The 11,688-nt window shown below is 31.4% G+C and overlaps 1 protein-coding gene across 2 annotated transcripts; it reads right to left on the reverse strand.

The window, feature by feature from the left end:
- Positions 1-4,787: 4,787 nt before the first annotated feature.
- Positions 4,788-9,936, reverse strand: LOC127080228 (floral homeotic protein AGAMOUS). 2 transcript variants are annotated; one of them, XM_051020559.1, is made up of 9 exons: positions 9,681-9,933; positions 9,182-9,418; positions 6,222-6,303; positions 6,062-6,123; positions 5,785-5,884; positions 5,625-5,666; positions 5,447-5,488; positions 5,174-5,361; positions 4,788-5,050 (listed from the first exon to the last, which is right to left on the reverse strand). In XM_051020559.1, exons 1-9 carry the CDS (start codon positions 9,713-9,715, stop codon positions 5,047-5,049), a joined length of 792 nt encoding a protein of 263 aa, XP_050876516.1. In that variant the 5' UTR covers positions 9,716-9,933; the 3' UTR covers positions 4,788-5,046. The 2 variants fall into 2 exon arrangements, with proteins under 2 accessions (XP_050876516.1, XP_050876521.1); XM_051020564.1 differs by lacking the exon at positions 4,788-5,050 and having other exon boundaries at positions 5,170-5,361; positions 9,681-9,936.
- Positions 9,937-11,688: the final 1,752 nt, after the last annotated feature.

Here is an 11,688-nt window from a genome sequence, read left to right on the forward strand (position 1 = left end):
GTTTACGATTCGGTAGGTTGAAATTGTTACTTTGATGTTTGATTAAGGTTCAGGGGTTCGAGATCCATGGTTTTGGGAAGGTTTGGGATCAATCTGGGTAATTCTGAGCAGGTTTATAGTTTGGAGGAACGAAGGCCAGAGGTTGAGGATGAAGGTTCATCTTCCTCATGATGAGCACGATGAAGATCTGGGTATAGTTTAGGGTTAGAGGTTCATGTGATGAACCATAGGGTTCATTTCGGTAACATGAAAGGGTTAGGGTTCTTAGGGTTCGAACTTAGGGTTCATATGAGAACCCAAAAGTTGCTAGGGTTCTAAAGATTCTGGGAAGGGATGATTTTTTGGGTTGATGTTCATCACCCAGATGAACATCAGTTGAAGGTTCCAGTTAAACTTCAACCAGGGACTTTGGGTGTAAGGTTTCCAGGAAGGGATGAGTTTTTGGGCTAAGTTTGTGTTTCTAGGTTGATTTTGATCATGTTCATGATGAACATGATGAACACAGTGGTCCATTAGGGGTTAGAATGATGGTGAAGGATGGATCAGGAAAGAGAGAACAAAGGGAGTTAAGAGTAAAAGAGAGAGAGGGAAGTGAAGAGAGAGTGTGGGAAGAGATAAATGAGATAGGGTCTGAAGGGAGATAGTTTAAGTACTCCCTCCGTGACTCTTCTAATGCTAGCCAAGTGGGCCTCCCAGGATGCTCAAGATCTATTGACTATTTCAGTTGACTTTCATCCATACTCACTCCCGATCCCCTATTCTAAACCAGATCCCACCATAATCATTATTGATCCCCAATACTAAATCATTAACGCTTCACTGATCTCATTACTAAAATTAGATACTCACTCCCGGTCCCCACTTCTGAACTAGAGCTCACCATAATCGACATTGATCTCCACTACTGAATCAATAATGCTTCACTAATCCCATAACTGAAATCAACTACTCGCTCATGGTCCCCACTTCTGAATTATAGCTCACCACCAAATCGAAGTTTGTACAACATGATGCATGAACTCAACAATAAAATGCAATTATGATCATTCACAATCAGCCTCATTCTGACCGTGTACATCGCCAATAAGTCCATTACCTCCACACAACAAGTATGATATAAAAAAATATTCAATAATATATTATCATACAATTATATTCAGATTCCAAATGTTAATCAATTCCTCATAATATTTTATCACGATAATTAAACTCGTCAAACACATTAGACAACAGTCAAACACCAGCCGCATGTAACAACAACATATAATTATAACTCATCATAGTATTTTATATCAACATAAAAATCAAGATTATATAATTTCTCATCAATAATCATCTCAACATCAATATCAACATCCCTCCTCATAGAGTAATCATTAATTCAATCTATCGCAAAATTCAGAACAAGATTTTTTATCGTTATTAACCATTAATTAAAATTAAACAACAAGTAACACTGTATAATCACAACCTTAAGTACACTATTAACCTCTTAGGACCTTACCATGAGGTAGTACTACACTTTAGCTTTCCAACGCTTCAAATCGCGCCTTAATTGGAGTCACAAAACTCAAGTTATGATGAAAATCGTATATGAACAAAATCAACTTGGTTGTGACGGGTGAACCGTCACAAAGCTGACGATCGTCAGGTAGTTCGACGCAAAGACGGATGGACCGTCACAGAGGTGAAGCCCGTCACCGTTGCAGAATGCAAAATTCTACGCTTTTCACCATATGAGGACTTCCTGATCTCTGATTTTGATTCTGTAAAATCAAGAACACTCAGAGTTCGACATACAGTAATTATGTATCGATTATAACATCATACAACACATATAATACAAATCCTAACATCATTTAATAATCAATCTATTACAAATCTAAGAACATGTTTATCAAACCAAAGCCCCATGAACATAAACAATCAAACTCAGATTTGCACATACACATCATTCACAAAATTCATCTATAAAATAGGACTTGAATTTCATATGAATTACAACGAACATGGCAAGTTTCACAGAATCTCATTTGAAACTAATAAAACACTAACAATGGGAAACTAAATAAGAAAACCCTAGAGGAAAGTAAGAATTCATCTCTAACCTTCATGCATTTGACACCCATATAAGATTAGTTCTCCCTCTTACCTTAATTTCCAACAAGAGTATGTTTTAGCTATGGCTTCTTCCTCACTCTCAAACCCTTATTTTGCCTTTTCTCACAATTTGTTTTTTCTTCCATGTTCTCCAATTTCACGTACTGATAGTTCAAATGCTCCATTATTCTTTCTTATTAGTATTAACCTAATTCCATATTTCTAATTATGTTGTCTTGACCCTAACTTACCTTTATTTCTCACCATTTTACTCCATATTTTCATTAATCCTAGTTTCCACCCAAATCTCATAAATTCCTTATTTTCTTATTATTTTAATCATTTAAAATTAATTAAAATTCTAAATAATTCTCACCACTCTCCTTAAATCCCACAAAAATATCCAAGCACATAAATAACTAAATAAAACTAATTTTAACTCAATTAAAAACAAAAATACGAAAATCAGGGTGTTACAAAGATGAGAAGGAGAGTATTGCGACTGAAAATTTTCGGTCACTCCAGCCACCAAATTAGCCATCGAATTTTACATCATATTAATAAAATTTTAAAAAGTCACTCAATCGGTTACTAAATAAAATTAGCAACCAAATTAGAGACTAAATTTTGTGACCGAAAGATTCAGTCTCAGAAAATCATTTAGATACAAAATAAACTTTTAAAAGAATTTAGTGACCAAATTTTCGATCACTGATATTTTTTTTCTTTAAAATTGATCCTTTAAATTTTATATTTTCTCTTTTAAATGTTTTACCTTTCTAACATTTATTTTTTATTCAAATTTCATATTTTATTATTTTTAAGAAATAAAACGTATGTTTATATCTAAAAAATGATAGCATAAATTTTTTATTTTTACTAAAAAATATTATTTAAATGACAATAATTATTAATAATATTTGAAATATCAAAATTATATGGACATTCATATATATATATATATATATATATATATATATATATATATATATATATATATATATATATATATATATATATATATATATATATATATATATATATATATATATATATATATATATATATATATATATATATATATATATATATATATATATATATATATATATATCAACTATGTTAATGTGTCCTAGTGGTAATTCGTGTGTTTGAATTGAAATCCAAACTAACATACCTAAGTTCAGTCCTCTATTTCAACATATTTTATTTTATTTTACATTTTATATCAAACTAAAAACGGTCACAAATTCGGCCGCTAAAATTCTGTCATTGAATATCTCACTAAAGATTAATGACTAGCACTTTATCAACCAAAAAATGGAAGTCGGACACTAAATGAGAAATTTTTAGTAGTGATAGGAAGTGCTTCAATCTCTTGGAGCTAATGAAAATAAAGCATTGTGATTTTGTTATCTTGTACAACCGAATACGTAGTTGTATTATATGTTGCATGTCAAGCAGCATGGATAGAGATGTTGCTCGAAGAGTTCAAGATCATGGAACCTAAAAAAATGAAGTTGTTTGTTGATAATAAGTCAGCTATCGACCTTGCAAATCATCATGTGTGTCATGGTAGAAGTAAGCACATAAAGAGGATGTATCCTTTTTTAGGTATCAAGTAAATAAAAAAAGCTTGAACTTGAACATTGCAAGTCAGAATGACAATTAGTTGATATATTCACCAAGCCCCTGAAAAAAGTTAGATTTTGAGTTGAAGAAAAACATTGGAATGAGGAGTCTTGAAAACATGAATTAGGTGGTGTGTCAGAAGATAGTAATTCATTATTTAGTAGACAAAATGTATTTGACATAGTTGTATTTGATAGAGTAGAATACAACATATAAGTGTCGAAGTTTGTAAGCATGTATTCAACATAGTCGAATACTGCAGTTAGTGAATTATGTTTTGATTGTCTATATATACATGTGGCGATATAAATCTAACTACTGCAATTTTCACAATAAAATTTCTCTCTTTTAATCTCTTTTTTTCTTCTTCATTCTTTTTAAAAATCCTAATTATTCCAGCAAAAACTTTATCATAAAATATATTATATGTTGTAACGAGTCTTACCTGAAAAGATAAGATTAATGTATCAGGAAGGAGGTGATAGTGATTTCGAATGCATGATAGTGATGAGTAAATTAGAGAGATTACAACTATATTAGAAAATGTGTGGCCAGAATATCCTAATGTCATTGTTTAACTCTCTTAAGTCATTGTTTGCGGATCTTGTTTGGAGAACCACCATTTTAAGGCTCCTCTCCCCAACTTAGATTTGAGGTTTTTCTTTAACCAAATCTATATCATCATCAACAAGAAGTACACATTGCAAATTATCATCATAATCAACAAGAACCAAATTACTGGCCTTAAAATATATTTAGAAAAACATTTTCATTATTTATGAAGAACACTATTTAATATTTACTTATAAAATCTCTAAATATATTATCTAAATATAACTTCTTTTAAAAGAACAAGAGTAAATTCAATTCTATGAGACTCTGTCATGTCCATGAGATTACATCTGATTGTGGCAAAATTTTCCACAGTATTTAACTATCATGACCATGAGTTTACACTCAAATTATCATCAATCGAAACATGTTTTTGCACATCATTGTTGTTTTCATGATTAATAAAATTCGCAAAAGCCTAGAATAAGGAAAGTAAACAAAGGTTGTCAAACATGTGAATGTGTGTTCTCCATAACCTTAGGACACATATCAGAGAGCGTTTTAATTCATAATAGATACAATATCTATAGTCTTAAAAATGTCTACAAAGGGATTCTTACAAACCCTTCTCAATTTTTCTTATATATATATATTACCCTTACCATTCATCTCCTATCATCATCATCATCATAATCATCATCATCCTCGACATATACTAGGAACCAAACTACAACTCTTACATACTTCTCGACCGCAAACATGTCAACTGCAACACAAAGGGAGGAAAAACACTGGTAAGCACAAGATAGCAGGTGACCTAACAAATCTTTAATATCTTAGAATTCAAGCTATGTGAGATTCGTCGATGTTGAAAGGAAAAGAGTCTTACACTAATTGAAGGGACATTTGGTCTTGTCGTCCGTACTGACTACTACTGGATTGTAATCCGGAAACTTGAAAGTATCCGCGAGAATCATATTGCTGCTGAGTCTGAGATTGCATGGTTTCATAGTTTGTGCCTCCAGGTAATACACTCAAGTTAATATTATGGTGGTGGTTCCTCTCACTTTCAGCTATCTAGAAAAACCATAGCAAAAAATTGTTAGGGTCTTAATACTTTCAACAGCATTGTATTTGAAATAATCACTTTTAAAAAAAGTACCTTTGCTCTCAGAAGTTGGTTGTTATTGTGCAAATCTATCTCCTGCAGTGTACATATTTTGGAACTTAGGGCAATACACATTATGATATAGGGTTTGTTTCCTACAGTTTTCTTTTGTTTTAAAAAAAAGTACTTTTTATAAAAAAATCACTTATTAAATGTAAAGAAAAATACTAACCCTCTTCTGCATGTATTCAATTTCAGCAAATAACAGCTCATTCTGATGTTGTACAAGCAAAAAGGAAAGGAGGAATCAGAAGAATACATGATTCATCACATCAATATATACAAAATCATGAATCCTTAAAAAAATGTAGAAAACAATTGTTGATAATTACCTTTTTGGAACGAATTCTACTTATTCCTTTTTCTAATTTAGACTCCAGATTCTTGAGTTCCTTTGCATTCATAGATCCCAAAGATTCACCCATCATTTGCCTGCAATTTAAACTTTTTTTTCAGCACGCATTCTCAAATAATGCACATTGCAAATTAACACGGATTGTGTTGTTAACTGAAACTATGTTTCAGTTAATAACACAATTCGTGTTAAGAGTTTGACATTATCATATGAAAAGACGGAGTTTGAATGAACGATTGTAAAATTGAACTTGCCTGTTGTTATTCTGCAAGTTACTAATTTGGACACGCAATTTATCTGCTTCTTGTTGGTAAAACTAGAAAATATATATATATATATATGAAATCATGGATGAAAATGTTAGGTTATAGAGTAAAATCAATATGAAGTAATTAGGGATTAATCAATCAATACCTGAGCATTAGCCTCAGAAGCAGATCCAGTGCCAGATGAATCTGAACATGCTTTTTTGTACCTTTCAATTGTTGCTTTCACACTGCAATCATAAATAGTGTAAAATAATTATTAGTGCATGTTAATACGAAATGAACCAACATGACACGTTTTAAGAGTTACTGTTAAATGATCAAAAAAATATATTTTGTCCAAGAAAGTTATACAAATAAAATCAATATAAATTTTACATTTCAAGTAAATCATCTTAAACAATAAATTGAGTTAAATTTCCAAAATAATTCCTCTCTCATTCTATAGAAACAATTTCCACAAATTCCCCATATGAAGTCAGCATGTCTGCTCTGAGATCATTGTAATGTTTCATACGCAAGAAATATATTGCTCAGGAATAAAAAAAAATAGAAAAGAAAATCAACTAAAATTTTCCACTTTTTAAAAGTATATTAACCTAAAATGTATTATTTAAAATTTGTAATCATAATGATTTTGTAAATAACTTGTCACTGGTCAATGGTCAAATCATCCACATTTCTTGGTAATTTTCTGAACCTTAAAAACAACAAGTTAAAAGCAACATAGAATGATCTCATTCCTCAGTCATCATGTCAAAATCTGATTGGATGTGAAACAAAATAAAATATTAAAATAACATCCAATTTTAGAAAATCAACAAAATTATAAAACATTAAAAAAACCCTTTTATGTTGTTTTTCTGATACCTTAATATCCTCGAGCTAGTCATTGGTTACCTCTGCCACGCTGGCACAAGATCTCACTATATGATTGGTTCAACTATTTCTAGCACAAAAACCCATTTCTCAATGGTTAATACCCTAAACCACATTGGAAAAACCACTTTGATGTGCCAACATAAGACTCAAATATTTAATGTTACACAAACTTTTCCAATTTTTGAAACAGTGAAAAGATTAAATATTATTATATTTTTTAGGTCTTTTCATTCTGATAAAAAATGTGGCAACATCATAACCGTCCATTTCATCTTCTCTGCTATAACAGCAGTAACTGCAATATTTTGAGAACACTCTCATTGGCTATTCTCAATTGTGGTACGTTTGTCTTGTTACTAACATTTATCTCACTCACTCACTTCAATCTTTACTATTTTGGTATAAATGGAGTTGGAAAAATCCTAAAGTGAGTAAAGCTCTTTCTCAAGATATTCAACACCTAAGAATTAGATTTTTTTTCTTCTAAATTATTATCAATTTTGCCGTGTAAGTGTCGACGTCTTATTTCGGATGTCCGTGCTTCATAATTCAACATTTCTACATGTCTAAAGCTGAGATCAAACACAAAACTACCGATTATCATCTTATTCAAATACTCTTTCATACTACTATCTTTATTTTTTTATTTAAAAATAAAACTAAAATATGTTTTTTCCCTTATCCTTGCAATATATTGAGGGAAAAAATTTCAAATACCTAGGTGAAATATAAATATGATACATTCTTATTGGTTCATCACTTATTTCACTGACTTTTGTTGTTAAAGAATTTCTACTAGTAAACTATGAATAAATAGGGGAGAAAAAAATTTCCTATTGAAGAGTGTTTTGAACTATAGAAGATAAATGTTAGGGTTCAAATGAAAGAGGGAAAAGAGAAGCAAGAAGTGGAAATCATGACATAAATTACTCTTTTGTCAGAAGTCAAGAACTGAAAAATCATGTGTATGACGTGACCAAAGATTCTTTTCAACCAAGACAAATCCTAGTCCATAAAAACCCTAACCAGATACACCGAACCTCATTTCCAAAAACAGTTTCAAAATCAACCAAAATTATTTCATCTTTAACTCACATCATTTTTTACCATTTTCATCTTTTATTATTTACTGTCATAGAAACTAAAGTTTTGATTTTTATTAATTTATTTACCGCCAAGTTAAAAAATAATATTTGCTAATAAAACCCTAGTTTTTAGGGTTATTTATATATTTGACCTAACGTTAGATCTTGCATGTGGGTTGAAGTGAAATTTGGGGAAAACTCAATTTATGTATTTTAAATGGAAAATCCTTATCTGGGTCTTGGTTTTTCTGAGGTGAAAATGAATTATGAGAGAAAAAATCACTTTTTTAATCATAATCTGATATAAAAACAGTGTATGTAATTGTCAAACCCTAATTAATGATCCATTTTTTATTGAAAATTTGAAATTTTAATAAAGAATCCTTATCTGGGTCTTGATTTTTCTGAGGTGAAAATGAATTATGATAGAAAAAATCACTTTTTTAATCATAATCTGATATAAAACAGTGTATGTAACTGTCAAACCCTAATAAAGATCCATTTTTTATAGAAAATTTGAATTTGACAAATTGAGAAATGGATTGAAACTGTACTGTGGTTTCTTGTGACGTGTTATTAAGGAAGTGTCAAGGAGATGATGGGTTGGGCTTATTGTAGCACACATGACAGCTTTTGCTTTTAGGGTCTTTGTTTAGCATAGCCACACACAAACACATAGATGTGTAAGAGATAGAGAGAGAGAATTGAAAGAAGAAAAAGGAAACAGAAAAAATTAACAAGAATGGTGTGTGTGTTGAAGGAAGTGGCTGATCTCACAGCACTGTGTAACTTCCCAAATCCTTACCTATATTTCTATCTTTTGCACCAGATCTATGTATACAATATACAAGAACTAGAAAAATAATCATAAGCAGAAAGAAAAAAAAAAGTTCATAGGCTCAAAGAAGGAAAAGTCCAAAATAGAAATAAAGAAAGACAAGTGTTCTTTGGCCTCAGAAAACAAAGATAGAAAGAGCAAAAAATTTATTATGTTCTTGGTGATTTAAGTGCTTCACAAAAAGATCTATTTTGCAGAAGTGAAAATCTATAACACCAAGTATCATTTTTAATACTTGTGAAAGAAAATCTATGATAAAATCTCAGAAGTGCTTCTGAGAGAAGTGAAATTGTGTGGATATACCTGTTATTGGCGTATTCATAGAGGCGGCCGCGGCTAGAGAAAACTATAAGAGCAACTTCTGCATCACAGAGAACAGATAGTTCATAAGCTTTTTTGAGTAAGCCGTTTCGGCGTTTGCAGAAAGTTACTTGGCGATTTGTTGTGTTTTCAATCCTCTTGATCTCAATCTTTCCCCTTCCCATCTTTCTCTGTGGAGAATCTGACATGGATTGATTTGGAAAAGCCATGGATTCCAAGCTGAAAATCAAACATATTTCAATTAAACCAACAAAAAAACATAGTATTTGAATATGTATGAAAATGTTTTCATAACAAAAATTCTTGTTTTTTTAAGGTTGTTTTGTCTGATTATGAAAAAACATAATGAAAAAGGTAAGAAGAGGTTGAAAGTTTAGGAGTTAGAAATAGAATCTGATTAGAGACTTTTAAGTTCCCAACATTTACTTGATTAGTTCAAAGTTTTGATTTTGGAGATGCAATCTAGTGATGTTTATGTTACCAAATCTGGGTTTGGAGTGAAAAAGTATGATTCATCCCAAAAGAGTTGAAGCAGTGAGAATGGATTTCAAAAGATGTGTTTCAATATTTTGTTCACTAACCTTTGGAGAGGAAACAAAAGGAGAATATAATTAAGGATACAACAGAAGAGAGATGTTTCAGCAATAGCTCTTGATGTTTTTATTACTTTTTTTTCTTTCTTTCCCTTTCTCTCTTCTTTTCCACTTATATAAACAGGAAGAAGATATCAGAAACTAATAACAAAGTGGCCAAAGAATTTGGTATTTATAAAGTTAAAAAAAATGACCTTTCACCCATCATGATTTATTTATGAGTTAGAAAGAAACTACTACATTTGTACAAAAAAAAACTTGAAATTACTACATACTCACTTTTATTTTTAATACAATAGTTTAGAGGAAGGTGATTTTTAAGCCAATAATCTAGGGAAAATTTGCTTAAGAGATAGATTATTTTTTATTTCGCCGGTCTTATTTTTGGGTTGTGTGTTGAATCTATTGACTGAATCTATTGAGTCTACTTCACGTTTGTTTGTCAATTGTAATGTGACAACCGTTGGAATTTCGTCAAATTCCTGATGTTGGAATTTCACTAAAATTTGGAGATTTCTAAATCAATCTTGATAAATAAGAATCAATCTTTTTTATTGATTACTTCTCTTGTTCTTCACTTTTCACTCGAGTAAATCAATCACAAATTGGTTGCAAGACGATTCCGCTGCACAGCGATTATTGAAAAAGAGAAGAAAAAAATGAATTAGAAAAGAAAAGAGAAATTAGGGTTTAGGGAGAAAAGGAAAAAAGAAGAATGTTTCTGCAGAGTTTCTCTCTAACTTCAAACTGAAGTTTTATTCAACATTTTCTCTATGCAACTGCATTATTACAATGATATGGTACATTCTATTTATAGGCTGATATTGTTTGCGCACCAAGCAATTTCTAATTAACCTAACTAACTCAGTTAAAACCAACAAATAAAGCTAAGTCAAAATTTTGTCGAGATACATTTCTTCACATTTCAACAACTCCTTGTTTTTGTCGAGCAACATGCTTCGTCACAAGGAATTACATTTCGACACACAGAGCATTTCGACAACAACAACTCTTTCGAAGTGATGCTTTGACACAAAGAATTATATTCACAACACACAACCTAATTCATTGTGTCTAAGCTATCTACATTCATCATTATTCGTAGTCTTTTGAACACTTCGACCTGCACACCTTGCATCATGATGTCTGCAATCAGATTCTCAGTTATATAGTGTTCCAAGTTCAGCTTCCCATTTGCTACTTGCTCTAAAAGATAATGGAACCTCGTTTCGATGAGTTTACTTCTTCGCAGACATGTTATCGATCTTCATGATAATTGCTCAATGATTCTTCATTGTAGTTTCCTCGGCCAAATTAACCATCCATGTTGCTTGACACACACAAAGAGAAGCAATTATGTACTCTGCTCCACACGACGACAATGTCACTATTGGTTCTTTTCTTGAGTCTCAAGCAACTGGTGCAACACCTAGTATAAACACATAGCCAATTGTAGATTTTCTATCCTTAGCATCACTACACCAACTTGAGTCGATGTAATCCACTATTTTGCATTATTTTCCTTTTCATCAGTTGTAAGAAACAAAATTCCATAGTCGACAGTTTCTTTCAGATGCCTTAATATCCTCTTTGTCACTGCTAGGTGTGACAATTCACATTGCATACCCAACTCACATCATTTTCCTCCTTGCCTTGAGGCAATTCGACAAGTGACCAAGTTTTGTTGACTTCGATGGACTTTAGTACCTCATTCATCACTTTCATCCACTTCGAATCTTTCATGTCTCAGTTGCATTGATTGGTTCTACATCTACATAGAAAGCATAATGTACTAGCTCACCTTCATCATCAACCATATCATATGATGTAATCACACATTCTTGCAACCTTGCAGGCATGTGTCTTGTTCTTTGAGGCTTGCTTGTGCTTTCTTGA

The sequence above is a fragment of the Lathyrus oleraceus genome, chromosome 1, assembly GCF_024323335.1.
Source record: "Lathyrus oleraceus cultivar Zhongwan6 chromosome 1, CAAS_Psat_ZW6_1.0, whole genome shotgun sequence".
Taxonomy (NCBI): Eukaryota; Viridiplantae; Streptophyta; class Magnoliopsida; order Fabales; family Fabaceae; genus Lathyrus; species Lathyrus oleraceus.